At 38.3% G+C, this 15754-nt stretch overlaps 1 protein-coding gene across 5 annotated transcripts in view; it reads left to right on the plus strand.

Moving 5' to 3' along the window:
- Positions 1 to 15754, plus strand: part of NFIA (nuclear factor I A) — a 357970-nt gene that overhangs the window by 256293 nt on the left and 85923 nt on the right. For all 5 annotated transcript variants that reach the window (XM_063107177.1, XM_063107178.1, XM_063107176.1 and 2 more), the window contains exon 6: positions 4900 to 5027. In XM_063107177.1, coding sequence (XP_062963247.1) covers positions 4900 to 5027 — 128 coding nt within the window. The remainder of the gene's footprint in view (positions 1 to 4899; positions 5028 to 15754) is intronic.

Here is a 15754-nt window from a genome sequence, read left to right on the forward strand (position 1 = left end):
AATTTAGTCATTACTAATACCTTGAAGACAGTGAAAGAAATAGTTATTCCCTAAATATAATCACCAGATCCTACCATCATCTTTCATGTTGTTTAAATGTTCCCCTTAGTTCACTGTAGTATCAGCTCTTCAGGAGGAAAAAAGTGTCAAATCCAAAGTACGTTTATAACAGAAGAAAGAGATTGTGAATACATTCGGGTGTTAATACATTTTGAGGATTTCGAATGTTTGCTGATGGAAGAGACATTGTGTGTAACTGCACTCAGTCAACATGAAAAAGCATTGCAAATACTTTGGGCAGTGATTAATTTAAAAGTTTATGGGCTGTTTGTTTTTCATATGTGTGCTGCACATGTACCATGTACATCCTGAACAGTGTTCCTTGCCTTCTATCCTTTCATGCTCTTCTCCAGCTATGTTTTATTATCTTTTGTTGTGACTCTGAGTGGAAAACTGGTTATTAATGTCATTTAAAAGGCTAGTGTCATTCTCGTATTCTGCAAATAACTAACCCGGATAAGGAGCTAATTATGAACAGCATCAGTAGTGAATAACTCAGTAATATGTTTGTTTTATTCTCATTAGGCTCTTCCTAGGATGATTTTTTTTTAAAAAAATTCTTTAAATACATAGATTCATTAGAATTATCTGTGTACAGGTCAGAAAATGTGCCCAGAAGAATACTCCAGATTTACATATAGAAAAGTTCATCAGTCTGTATTTGTTCATGCTGTGCCAATATTAATTGGTCACCTACTCTGTGGTTTACATACCTGATTACATGGGTGATTTACATACTTAATCTAATTTAATCTTCACAATAGTTTTATAGGATACATAGTGTTGACATTTAAACAGTGGAGCAACACAAATCTCAGAGAAGTTAAGTAACTTGCCCAAAGTCATTGCCCTGATAAATGGCAGAGTCTACATTAAAACTTGGGTCTGTTGAAACTTTAAAAACTGCTCTTTACACTCTGAATTCTCTTCAGAATGGGGCTGACTCTTTTGAGTAAGGAACAGTAGAATATGAGGCCCCCAAAAGGGGTATCTTATCTACTTTTCCCCACACTTAGCATTTGCTGTCTTGAATTATTGTTAACATCTCTCAGGTATGTATATGAGGGTACTTCAGAAAGTTCAGGAAGGATTTGTATTATCTTTTACTTCTGTTTTTCCACAAACTTTTTGAAGTACCCTTGCATGTGCTGCCTCCATTCTGGACTATAAGTCCCTTGAATGACAGTTTCTGACTCTTCCAATTCAGCAATGAGCATTAGTAAGTACCAAAGATATTGTCCTCAGCCTTGGGGGTATACAGTCAAATAAGAGAAGCCTTAGCAGTCTAGTAGTAGAGACGGCAAAGTAAATGGAAATTTTCAGTTCAGGATACTACAAACACTCTATAAAGAGGCTTTTTGCAGTCTTATGGACACTAACGCTTCTAGGCCTCATACATAGTAGGAATTAAGCAAATGTTTGGAACAATAATTATTACACCAATTCTTAGGTAGAATTGCTAGGAACACAAGAACAAATTCCACCTATGAGATGGCATATTACTCCTTAGGAGAATATTTATCCTCCCTTTATGTATAGCTCTTTCTGGTGCTTTCCTCCTTTCCTCAGATGTTTCTAGGAGAATAGAATCAGTGTGTTAAAAAGTCAAGAGTAAGAAACCAAAACCAATGAATGATCCATTTCCAGAAGTAAAAAAATAAAAGTGATTGATTGGTGTTAACTGTAGGTTCTATATCCCTTCAGGGTAAACATCTCCAAGTTAAAAATTGGGATAAAGTACATCTTTTACTCCAAAAAACTTCATCAAGATAAACCAAGTGTCCAGTTTGTGAAGTCAGTAAACTTTGCCTTGAAAGTGCTCCACCTGTCCTTCCTGGCATTTCTAACTTTCTTCACTTCCGATTTCTTCTCTCTTCCATCTTGCGCCTCCACCCTCCAATGTTTTTTCTTGTGTCAACTCCTGCATGTCCTTGCTTCCAAACTAAGGCATCAGCTAATAACTACAGAATCTTTCACTTTTAGGGTTCAATACCTGCATGAGCTGTTTGCATTTTATTAGAGGATCCAAGGATATCGAAAGCTTTAAACAATCAGAAAAATATAAATAATGGGAAAATGATGGACAATGGAGTTGGCCTTTTGGGTTGGATTTCATTGAATCCTGATACTTGGATGAATCCTTGTGTACTCATATGGTTGTTTCTAAGTCAGCAGCCCAATTCAGCAGTTTTTGAGCATCTGTTATTAGCCAGACACTGGGTAGGCACTGGAGAGTAAAAAAAAAAAAAGAAGAAAAGAAAGATAGTCATTTTCCCCACAGATCTCTCAGCCCCATCAGAACAGAACATACAGGGCTTGCCTTTTATCTGCCAGGGTATTTCAGGGAAATTTTTTTTTTTTTCCACTTTGTATTCTTCCTACTTCCAAGATGATTTCAAGTGGATTTCAATTTTAAAACACAACAGGTCATATAGAACATTCTATATAAATATAGAATGAGAGGCCAGAAGCCATTTGGAAAGATAGGAGAGATTGTTATATCAGGAACCTGAACCAAGAGTTATGCCTCACATTTACCTCTGAGCTTCCTGGTTGCCAAGGGAAGAAGGGGAAGCAATAGGGCATATGATTCACATTTTCTAACAAAAGGAAACAAAAGAAATTCAGTCAAAGAGACCATATTTTTCTGATTGTGTATTAGTGGGAATTTTTTTTGCGTATACCCCCTTTAAAGGATTTCCATTAGATGCAATTTTACATAAAATATAGAAAAGTTCTTCAAGTGGCTATTTTTTATTGAACTTTGAGGAAAGCCAAGCAAAGAACATTAAGTAAGCTATTAAAAGCATTTTCTTTGAGTACTAAACTAGCGGGATACAGTTACGTTGCTTTCCTGTGGTTTGGCTTTAATGAGAATGGAACTTAATGGCTGAGAATACTGGAATGCCAACATTAGTAATTATAATTTTTTGACTTAAATTGGATCATCTACATTTTTTCCTGGGGATTGCTGCAGTAGCCTCTGAACTGTCTCCCTGCCCCTAGGCTCCATCCCCTTCTTTTCCCTTTGCCTTTCTACATCTCTGCAGAATAGCCTTTCTAAAATATAAATCCGACGTCACTCCCTGTCAAGACTGTTCCTGGGAGTCTCCCATGCTAAGAGGATAAAATCCAGATTACAGTATCTTCCGTAACCTCCCCCTGCTCTTCCACTGCGCCACTCCTTCAGAGTCAGCCGTCCTACACAGCTGGCAGCTCTCTGAATGTACCACACTTTACTCATGATGTCGCTTCTGCCTGATGTACACCTGGGGGCGGTGGTCGAGGTATCTGATCGCTTGTGTGACTCGAGCATAGCAGTTACGGCACATGCTGCGCTGCCACAGGGCTTGGGTGGTGAGGTTCTGGAATGCCCCTGCGGGGCCAGACACTAACCCTTTAGTTTTGGGTTCATAAGGGTGTCCTGGGGGCAAAGAAGGGAAGGCAAGTTTGGAAGAAATGTATGGGGCTAGAGACAATGACATTTTGCCAATTAGTAAAGAAGTATTTCAATATTTTAAAAACCACAATGGCTGCCTGCATGGTGCATCAGCTGATAGCAGCCTCGTTCTGCCCTTTCCTTCTTTCTTCCCTGCCTCCTTGACGCTCTTAAAGAGATGCCTCAGGAGGCATCTCTGGGAAGCCTTTCCCAACCTCCAGTCATCCTCATGTCCTTCCTCCATCCTGTGACCTCTGCGTGGTTCCATCATGATACTGTATTTCCCTTTTGCACAATTTTGCTGCCTCTCTGTCTCCATCCGTGGAGGCAGGGGTCGTGTCTGACTCACCTCTATATCCTGGCACTTAGCACCGCACCTGGCACATGCGATGTATGCAGTGAGTGCTTGATGAATGGAAACATGCGAAATATTCTGTACTCTGAACCATGAGAAAGAGATTTCCCAATAAGCACTTCCACTAGGTGTGAAGTCCACCCATTCTGGTAGTATGCTGGTGGCATCTCAATTTAAACAAGTACTACCAGAATAGCAGCAGGTACATTTCTCTACTTTTTCACTCCTGAAGCCTCAAATTGGGAGAAAAATTCAGTCCTTCATCTGGAAGAAATGAGATACGTTTTGGAAGTTTCTCTACCATACCTCTCCAAAAAACAAAAATCCCTACCCTTATGGAATGAAATTTCATTTTGGTAATCTCCATGTAGAGGAAATGCGTAAAAGTCACTGGGCCACTCTTTTTTTTTTTTCATGTCCCTCACTCTTACAGGGCAGTCCAGTCCTTCCTCCTGTTTTATCTGTTTTCTTCACTGTCTTATCTCTAGTGTCTAGAGTAGTGCCTGGACTGCTGTAGCTTGCACTAAATATTTTTTGAATGAAAAAATCCAAGTGGAAGATGGCAAAATGTGGGCCCCCCCCAAAAAGCAATCCAAGGCTTTTTTGAAGGATCATGAGCCCTGCTTTTTATCATTTCTGGGGTGCCAGCAGGGATTGAGTTGATGTCTAGGTACATTGCCAATGGCCAGGCCCCAGCACTGCCTGTGGAGATTAGAAATATGTGGGCAAACTACTGACACTTATGGGTGGAGACAGGAGCAGGAGCCAGCCACTAGTTCCCCATAGGAAAAGGAACAGGATGTGGCTGAAACAGCAACTTGAGTGACAATAAAAATCAAACCCAGACACTTGGAACAACACAGACCCAAGACTCTGTTCTACATCCAGTGACTCACCAAACTGAACAAGAGCCTAAAAAGAGCCCTCAAACTACACTAGGTTGCCCAATTGCTTCCTCTCTTGGCTTGCTTTCAACCAGAGATGCCGTGTCCAAGAGAAAGGTGGTTTGGATTGCTTTTAAACATGCACCCGTTTGCTATTGCAGCTCCACAAAGCGCCTCAAGTCTGTGGAGGATGAAATGGACAGTCCTGGTGAAGAGCCATTTTATACAGGCCAAGGGCGCTCCCCAGGCAGTGGCAGTCAGTCAAGCGGATGGCATGAAGTGGAGCCAGGTAAGCAGGGTGAGGGGACGGTGTGTGGCTGACACGGGAAATCTACACTGCACGTGGGGTCCCTGGCAATGCATAAATGTGAAGAAGGAAAGCTCAAAGTAGTTGACTTTTTCAAGACGAACACTTGCTTGTATTGTAATGTGATCGCCACGTCTATAAAAGGGTAGCAGTGCAGAGCAGTGAGTCACCTGAAACGAAAGACTGGGGAGAATGGTGTGTGATTTTCTGCTCTGCCATATTGTCACCTACACTACAATCCAGCATTCCATTTACTTTTGGTTTTGTTTTTATGCTAGCTTTCGGCTTAGTTTTTCAAATTAGGTTTTAATAATCATGATAAGAATCTATCAACTTTTTCAACTGGATTGGTAACACTAGAAAGGAGAAGGGGTTCCTTATGTTACCATTTATGCTCAGATTTTTATAAAATGAGAATCCTTTGTGATTTTTTTTTTTCTAGTGCTGGATACCATTGTGACTGTTTTTCTATTTAAATAGAACAATTCTTCATGCCCATCGGTACTAAACTAAGCAAAGGATGACTGCTAGTCTAACCTCCTGGGGTTGTCTAGTTGGCTCTGGAGTCTTGAAAATAATATGGATAATTCTGATAGAAGCTTTTGAAACCTTTATCAATATCTAACCTCCACGTGGGTAAGAGGGAATCTATTCCAAAGCCTTCCCCAGTATAAGTCATATAGGTATAGAAGATAGTGTGGGCTTTGGAATCAGAGAGAGTGTAGTCTTGGACTCCAGCTCCTGCTGACTATGTGATTGTGGGCAAATTACCTAACCTCTCTGAGCTTCTGTCCCCATTTTTATAATCTGGCAGTAATAATAGCTGTTTAAATGTTCTTGAGGGTTAAATAAGGTAACATTTGTAACCCTTCTAAGAGTAATACCTAGCATAGAGTAAGTATGAAAAAAATTTTCTCTGTCCATCCTTCCCCACCCCTGCCTCAGAGCAATTCCCTGCAAGAACAGACAAGCACCAAGAAAATCTCAGAACTAACCCTGTCATCTTTAAATCTTAGCTCCCCTGTCTCCTCCCTAACATTTTTTCAAAAGATAATTCTCAGAGGGTGTAACTATAAAAGAATAGCACAAGGGAGATTTTTGGGGTGATGGAACTGTTTTGTATCCTCATTGTGGTGGTGGTTACAGCAATCTACACAAGTGTTAACATTCACAGAAGTGTGTACCTCCCCCCCATGTTAGTTTTGTCATGTCACAATTAAAAACAAAACAAAAAAAACCTCAGGCCCGGATGGCTGGTCTTTTATCTTGCTCCCTTTACTAAAATGTAAAAATTTCTCTTTGCCTTGCCTCTGCCTCTGCCTACCCTTGACCCATTCAGCAGTCTTCACTGGGAACTTCGTGTGAGGCACTGTGCCAGGCTCTGGGAGCTCAGCAGTGGATGGGAAGGCTACAGCCCCTGCTTTCAAGAAATTCACAGTCAGGGGTGGGAAACGGACACATCCACAGATCATTATGCTGTGACGTGGGAAGCGCAGGGATGGCCATCGTATCCTCCGGTGCCTTCTTTTTCTAATTATTACTCACAAGGCCCTCAGGATGTAGTGGTTCTTCTACAAAGGTCAGCTTCACTCCTCACTTCTGTTCACGTCAGTTTGCCTAAAGTGGCTCAGAAATAAACCCAGGCCCAAATGAGAAAGAAAACGCTGACTTCTCATTGCCATTAACTGCAGCGTCAGCGTGACCTCAGTATAATGCCAGTGAAACGTTTATGTGCTGTTAAAAAATTAAAAGAAAAAAAAACTTCTTTGAACTCTTTTTAAAAGCTTCATTACAGTCCTAGCCAATTTACCTGCTTCAGTGAGAATCAGAACCAAATATGTAGGTTTGGTACATTTGTGCTTGAGTATTATATTGATACATTTTTATGCATATCGAAGCTGCTTTATTATGTTGATGTGCATGAAGTTCCACCACCATAAGACTGTTCCCTAGTTCCTTATGTAGCCGTCTGCTGGGTGTATTTGAGGGCAGTGGGTGCTGGTTGAATATAGAGTACTTTGACCTAGTGACTCGTTTATTCTGTGTAACTCCTATTCCTATCTGTACTTTATGATTCAAATGATCATAAATTTGAACATGTGAATACTTATATCCTTTGCAGTCATTAAATAACTAAAGTTTAATGGTTGAATCCTTTTCAGGGAGAAATACACACACACACACACACACTCGGGAAATACACACACACACACACACACACACACACACACACACACACACACACTCTCTCTCTCTCTCTCTCTCTCTCTCTCTCTCTCTCTTCTTAAAGAATCCCCCACAATTGCATTCCTGGACTGATTGTCCATTCTCCATCCCCATTTCCTTATAGAAAGATGCACTTTCATGGTATATGTTTGTGGGTTGTGGGGGAGGACAGTGGATAAATTTACATTTGGCCATATTCAGCATAGAAGGTCATAATTGAAACAGGGCCTGAGGGGACATTAAAACTCAACTGAAGGATGTTGCACATGTTCATGGTGACTTTAGTGTCATTAACTCACACCAGCCATTTTAAATGGATAATTTATGCTGCCAGATGGTCCTTTTTGGGGATTTTCCATCAAGCCCAATCCCCTTTTTGGCACAGAGAACACCTTTATGTTGTTCCCACACTTCTCTGGGCCTGCATAGCTTTTCCCCAGGGGTACAGTTAATTGGGTAGGAGGCTTTTAGTGGTTCACTCATGTAAATTACCTTCAGAAATATGTTGGGAGTTATGTATATCTGAATGCACCAGAAGCTTTTTGGTTGACTACATTTGGGATAATTCTTTCAAACAAGTACTAAGGATACTTTGTTTATGCCTCAGATGTGACACAGGAAGCAGGGCCTGTACTTGCTCCTCACTCAGAGAGCTGTGCATCTGTTTACCTGCCCTCAAATGCTTTTTCAGGATTCCCTGGCCAAAAGAGGCCTGAAGGTTGCCAGAAGAGACAAATTTCCTTGAGCAACAGGAAGACTTTGGAAAGTAAAACAAACCAGACAAGCAGTAAATTGCATGGGCTCTTTCAAATGTCTTTTGTAGTATCCTGTTCCCCATTAGTTTATCTCAGCACTTTTAGTGCACAGCTCTTATTATCTGGGAAGAAGGGCATAGGAGATTAAAGATGATGTTAGTTTAAAAACATTGGACAACCTCAGGCTGACTTTTACTTCTCTTACAATGCTGCGTTTGTTCTCTCCACTTAGTTTTGTTACCCACTTATCTCAAAACCGGGTTAGATTTGAAGCTTTGAAGCTAATCATGCACTGATGAAATGAGTCCTATGAAATCCTATCAAGCAAAAATGCACATACCATCAAGTCTTGTTTATCTGTACAAATGAAAACTTGCAGAGAAACTGATAATGCAAATACAGAGGAAGGAAACAGCAGGCAGGCACCTGCATTGGGTCAGACACTGTGCTTGGTGTTTTTATATGTATGGTAAAAATTCTAGTTACAATTGAGTGTCTACTGTGAACCTTGTGTTTTTTCATTAACCTCCTTTAAAATATGCAAGATGTAATGATCTTGCCTCTATAGAGATGAAAATTGAGAATCATAAAAGGTGAAGTGACTTTCCCAAGCCCACACAGATAGTAAATCTATGGATCTGGAATCCATATTTCAAACCAAATCTGATTTTGGAGTATGTTTTATCTTTTATACTCAATAACCTCTTTTACCATACGTGTTTATGTTTGCATAAAATGTGCTGAACTCATGTCCTAGACTTATACTTAAATTATTTATTGTTTTTTATTATTGTGTTTTTAACTTATCAGAAAGACCCCCAAAAATCTCCCATTTTCTTTATCCCAAACCCTTGTCTCACAACCTACACCAGAGAAGAAATGGGTTATTAAATGTACATAGTTCAGGGCTGGCCAGTTAGCTCAGCTGGTTAGAGCGTGGTGTTACACCACCAGGGTCAAGGGTTCCGATCCCTGTACCAGCCAGCTGCAAAATAAATAAATAAACATAGTTTACAATATATAACAAAGAGATTAACTGTTGACAGAGTCTGTCATTTTCACCCGTAAAATCAAATAATCCTCAGCATTCGGGTCTTTGTTCAAATAATACTTTATCAGAGAGGCCTCAGTGATCTAAAATAGCTGCTGACTCTCCCTCCATTGCCCTCTCATTCATAACCCTGCCTTCCTTTTTCATACTTCTGTCTACTGTTGTTATCTGTTTTCTCCCTCTAGAATATATATTCCATGAACAGTGGGACTCGGTCTGTCTTTTCTACTGCTGTAGCCCTAGCATCCATAAGTGCCCAGCACATAATAGGTACTTAATAAATATTAATTGATTCAATAAATGAGGCCATAAAGCAGAGAATTTTGGGTGCTCTCATTAATTTGAAAGCAGAATTTCCTACCAATAATCCTCAGAATTGGTGTTTACTATATTTTCAATCTGCAGGGGTTCAGTCAGATGCAATTATTAGCAAGTAGCAAGCAAAGTGGTTGGTAGAGCTCAGCCACAGACCCCACTGACAAGTATCAAACTTTATTACAAGTATCCCTCACCTTGAAGAGTGTTCCTTTAGGTGAATCAAACCTTTTTAAAAAAAGATAATTCTTGATTTTTTATATAATTTTTAAAAGATAATTCTTTATGAGTTCTATTTCATGAATCCCAATAGCAAATGCTTTGTAGAACATTTTATGTAGTTTAGATAACCTCTGTGATTTACCTATGTCTGAAAATTTTCACATTTCCCTATCAAACTTTCTGTTATGCAAGTGTAGGGAGCACTCATATGAAACACATTAGGCCCTTGCTACTCGAAGTGTGGTCTGAGGACCTGCAACACGGCATCACCTGGGAGCTTATTAGAAATATAGAATCTCAGGCCCCACCAGATGGAAAGAATTTTAACAAGATCGCCAAGTGATGCTCATACACGTTAGGTTTTGAAAAGTACTGATTTAGGCTACCCCTTTGTTCTTTTAGGTGGCTCTCACCACTCAATACTGGTGAGAAAGCCACCTTAACCTTAAATGTTGTGCTACCCAACCTTTCTCCCTAAGTTAAGTAGGAGTGTCTTTAAAACTATTCTAAATGGATAGAAATCTAACCTGTTTCAAAACAGATCAGAGAAGAACATACTCTAGGTGATTCCAGATAGCTCACTACAAGAAAGAAAATTCTCTCATCTCTCTCTCTCATATTCCTCCAGTTTAAGTGCTTACTGAATAAAGAAGAATAGCTGGTCATCTAATGATTATAATTCAAATCAAGCCAAGTCATTGAATATTCAGTGCTGACTGTATGCAGTGTAGTAGAGTAGATAGAAGGATGACTCCACCAAGACCCTGTTTCCAAAGGCAAACCTCTGAATTTCCTCAGGTGTCAGTGACTACTGGTAATTTCTTCCTATCTGTGACACAAACTTACGACAACCAAATGAGGTAAGGAAGGCCAAAGTCCTTTCTAAAAGTTAATGTTCTCCAGTCTTATGAAATATCATTAGGATTATTGAGGTAAACAGACCTTACCCAGCCTATGGTAGTTGAAAGCAGACAGGGTTAAATGTTGTAGGAATACAAGAAGAGAGCTGTTAAATCTGACTAGAGGATTAGAGATAATTTGCTTTAAAGGTGGCAATTAAACTGGGGTTAGATTAGAACCTAAATGAGAAATATTCACTTACTTGAAAGTGAGATTGATGTCTGTTAGCCTTTCAATCGTGACTATATACAGATTTAAGTTTTCTTCATATATATATTTCTTCAGCTCTTTGGCGGTTCTGTGAACCTTTCTCAGGTTCTTTGTGTTCTCAGAATTGAGGACACATACCAAGAATCCAGTGGGTTTCACGGACCACTGGGTTGCACTGCTTCCAGCATTTGAGGCCACACCTGCATTGAGCACATACATGTCAGTCAGTTTCAGCAGACGGGAAGTAAAGCTCATTGTTTCTTATTGTGAAAACACATGAAGTTATAGTACTTTTCAGTGAAATTTCATATTGTGTTTGAATACAGGTGTAGGAGGCTACTTAAATTTTCTCCTGTAGAAAAATATAAAAATACTAACATGCCTTCAATTATATTGGGATTGTAAAACTATCAGCAGACATGATTACATCAGCCAAGATGTTGGAAGTTCCGAACAGTTCAGTGAAAGTTTTAAAGTCAAATTTGATAAGTAGTAAATTTAGCTGTAGCTATTTTCTTAAATACTTTCAGAGACAAACTTCTTTCAGAGATAAACTCCTTCCTGAAGATTAAGTTGTTCTCACTTTTGAAGGTCAAAATTAAGTACTTTAATAGCATGCCCTCTATTCCTATCACATCAAAGAAATACATTTTAGAAAAATTGTTTAAGGGTATCTGTCAAAGAATATTGGGTGAATATCTGGTCAAACAGCAACTCAGGACATTTAGAACTACAGTTCCGTGTCACAACTACCAGAAGCACAGTTGGATTTTGCAGACTTGTGTTAGTTCATGGTAATTTTAAATATTGCATATTAGGTTCACTTGGATTCCTAACTCTGTTGGTCCTAATTTGACTGCCAAAGCCATTCATCAATTATAAGAGTGGAGGAAGTTTACCAACTTATACTTCTAGCTGAGACACATAGGAGGACCATTATTAGTGCCAATAAAAAGGCAGCGGATGATGACAATAAATTTGATCATGGACACTCTGCTGCACTAGCTTATAATAGGGCAAATGATGAAATCTCCCACTATCTCCTGCTGTAATAGGAATAGTCACTGTTACAGAACATTGCTGTAGGATCAGTGTCTCGGCTTTTCTCCTGCATTTATGGAGCAGTGGGAAGCATCATTCTGTGACAACATTCTCTGCCATTATCTCTTTCATATTGGCACCTGCTCATTAGAGAGTAGTTTACCAGAGGGCATCGGTATAATAACAAGGGGTTTGTTCTTTAGTGACCCTTCTTTATCAGAGAAAGTTCACCTAAATGAAGGTTATGACAGGAAAGCTGTATTACAAAATGAGCACTCCAACCACCCTTCCAAAATGTCCTCACCTTCTTTATCAAGGCTATTTAATACCAGAAAAGGGCCTAAAACAACTTCTTGTAATTGGAGTCTAAATGGTTAAGTATAAGAAGAAAAGAAATACTCTTCTCACATATGCACATATATACTTGGTGTGTCTGTGTGATATAAACTATATGATAAAGCGTGGTCAGAAAAATTGCTGTTTTTAATTCTCGAAGCCTGCTATAGTACCTAGCAACATGGTAGCCATTCAATCAATGTTTGTTGAATAAATAAATAAATAATAAGATGGAGATGCACTTGTCTTATCTTGTCCTTTGATTAGGACGAAGTGCTCAGGAAACAGAGTGCTGCATACATTGGTTAATGACTGAGTGTAGCTCCACTTGCATCAGAGAACCCAGATGCACAATTTTGTGAGTACAGAAGCTCACAGGAAAACAGATGCTGCATTTCAGCTGATCTTGTCTGAATAAATAAATTACCCAAATCTCCAAATTTTTAATTTTATGTTTGAAAATAAAGCTGTGTAAATATTCTAGAGGGAAAGAAGAGATGTTGCTTATGCATTAGGTTTACAGTCAGTCTTCCGTGTCTGTGGGTTCCACAGATTTAATCAACCACGAATCAAAATATATTTTTTAAAAAAAATGAAAAATAACAATGCAACAATAAAAAATAATGCAATTAAAAACCAATACAGTATAACAACTATTAATATAACATTTACATTATATTAGATATTCTAAGTATTCTAGAGATGATTTTTAAAGGATATAGGGGAGGATGTGCATAGGTTATATGTAAATACTCTGCCATTTTATATCAGGGACTTGAGCATCTATAGATTTTGGTATCTGTGGGGGTCCTGGAACCTGTATGTAAAATCTTCCTCCCTGCCCTGTTTCTGTCATTGTCCTCAGCACAGCCCCAGTGGCTTAAGTAGGAAAAGTGCTAGCTCATTTTGTAGCTCAGAGTTAGCATGTTGTAAGAAAGAACTTTAAAGCAAATTTCATCCAACCACAACAATATTCATAGGCTTGCTAGGGAGGGAGAAAAAAAGAGAGAAATAAAATATATTATAAAGAGGAAAAAGTACAAATTAAGAATAAAGAAAATCTACAATGCTGGTATTCTGTCATGAGCAAGCCTGGGGCTTTTGCAAACTACTTCTCTGAATTTTCACTTCCTCATATGTAAATATTAGGGGCAATAAAACAGCCCTGCCTCCCTAACTGATAGCTTTGTAAAGATCAAATGAGATGACAAAAATAAGAGCTATCATTTATTAAGCACCAGCTATGTACAAAGTACTGTGCATGGAACTATACTTAGAGTATTTTTTTTCAGAATCTTTTCTTATGGCCCTGTTTTAATTGACACATGTTTATGGGGTACAGAGTGATATTTAGATACATATATAGGATGCATAAGTATTAAATCAGGGTAATTATCATATTCATCATCACAAACGTCACCTTTTTTTGTGTTAAGAACATTTGAAACTCCTCTCTTCTAGCTATTTGAAAATATACCACAAGTTATTGTTAATGGTAATCACCTAGCACTACTATGGAACACTAGAACTTATTCTTCCTATCTAGCTGTAAACTTGTATTTGTTAACCAACCCCTCCCTATCGCTCTCCCTCTTCCCTTCCCCACTAGAGTATTTCTAATATATGCAAAGTATACTTAATAAATCATAAAGCTTTAGAGAAATATCATATTTTTTTTTTTTGGTAAATACTTTGCAAACTCTAAAGTGCTATATGAGTTTAAGATACTAAGAAATTTAATTGAAAATGTATTGTACACGTCTGTGTCTGTTATGTGCAAAGCACTGAGCAAGGTGATAGAGGACATATAAAAATAGTAAGACAGAATTTACCCTCAAAGACCTTCAGCCCAGTGAAGGAAGGAAGAAAGGGTAACAGGTTAAACAAGTACCCAGTGGCTGTAATATAAGACAGAGTATGATAAGCATCATATAGGTTAGGAGTTTACTCATTGGCTTAGGCCACAATCCTCCACCACACCTGTTTGAAAGAGCTGGTGCATTGGCCATTTTATTATTAAAAGGGCAGCAGTGAATGCTGGGCCCTGTTTCCTTCCCTTCATAAGATCAGAGTCAAATCTTTCTTCATCTCTAAGACGCATGTAGAGAGTTAATGTGCTAGGACATCCTCAGGAAGTGCAAGAGAAACACAGTGTCATCCTGACCCAGCAAAAGATATATCATTCTGCACCCATGGACCCAAATCTCACCTGCCTGAAACAGACAGTTTTCTGACTTGTGGGTAATAGATTGAGCAGAATTTAGGCAAATATTTGCTAGAGGAAACAAAATTATTTTGAATAGAAATTAAATTCACCAAAGGGTGAAGTAACCAGAAATTATAGTTGGGAAAGGAGAAACAAAAGATAAGATAGATTGGTAGATAGATCAAAGTCACCTGAGAGTTTGCTGTGGTGTTTTCTTGTACCTAATAAACTTTATTAAATATTTGTAGAACTCAAAAGGAAAGTAATTTTAACCTCTGATATAAAGAGAAAAAAATCCTTCTTTAATGATCTTACTTCCTCTATTCTATTCTATGAACAAAATGTAGATAGTTCAGACTCATCTAGTACCACAATTTGATTAACAATATATATTTGCTTGTATTTTATTACTGCTGCTGAAATTTTAAATATATAAGTGTTTTATTAGCAATAGGAAGAGCTAATGTTTATTGGGCACTTACTTTGGGCCATTCATTGTTCTTAGCTGTACACACACACACACACACACACACACACGTGTGTGTATGTATATATACATTCGTTTAATTTGTAAAAAAAAAAAGTGATATAGATCACTGATAATAGTATTTGCAGACTTATTCCCCTTCTCATATGTTTTTATATTTTTCTTACAAACTGATGTTTCTATGAGGGTACTTCAAAAAGTTCATGGAAAAGTAGAATTAAAAGATAATACAAATCTTTCCATGAATTTTTTGAAGTACCCTTGTATTTAAATGTTACTCAAGTATAACACCATAAGTTTATGTGGAAATGAAGTTCTGTCTTTTTTGACCATCAGTGACCTTAATAAAGTAGTTTTTTTTAATGCTCTAGAATAAGAGGCTTTTATATGAGGAATAGAGGAGAGAGGGAAGAAAGAAGCCCTCAGCCCCGTGCAGACTGCAGGAGTCAGTAGCTTTTCTGCCTGTGCTATGCAGTAGTTTCTGATGCAGCTGTGTACATCCCAATTGCTTTCTTGCTCGGCAGAGGATTACAATAATACCTATTTATCCAATTCTATCCATCCAAGGATTTCAGATACATCATAAACTCATCAATTAATCAGAGATATGGCACCCATTTCAAGATGCTGGGTGAATTACATCCTAGAAGATTACGAGAAACGCTCACATCAACATAGTAAATCAGGGACTGTTTCCTGATGGATTCCTGAACAACACAAAAAGTACTAAAATGGAAAGGGTTCTCTCCAGCACTGAATCATAAAGTATGTGTCTCAAATGGTAGAAAATTTCACGAATCAAAAAGTCACTTTATTTTGAAGCATCTCTTAAACTTGATGAAAAATTAAACTGAAGTAAAATGACTAAACCCATTAAATATAGTTAATTGGCTTGCATCTTCAGAGTAAATGATTACTGACTTCCCTTTCTTAACTGAAAACCCCTCTGAAACCTTTGGA

The sequence above is a fragment of the Cynocephalus volans genome, chromosome 8, assembly GCF_027409185.1.
Source record: "Cynocephalus volans isolate mCynVol1 chromosome 8, mCynVol1.pri, whole genome shotgun sequence".
In the NCBI taxonomy this organism is placed as follows: domain Eukaryota; kingdom Metazoa; phylum Chordata; class Mammalia; order Dermoptera; family Cynocephalidae; genus Cynocephalus; species Cynocephalus volans.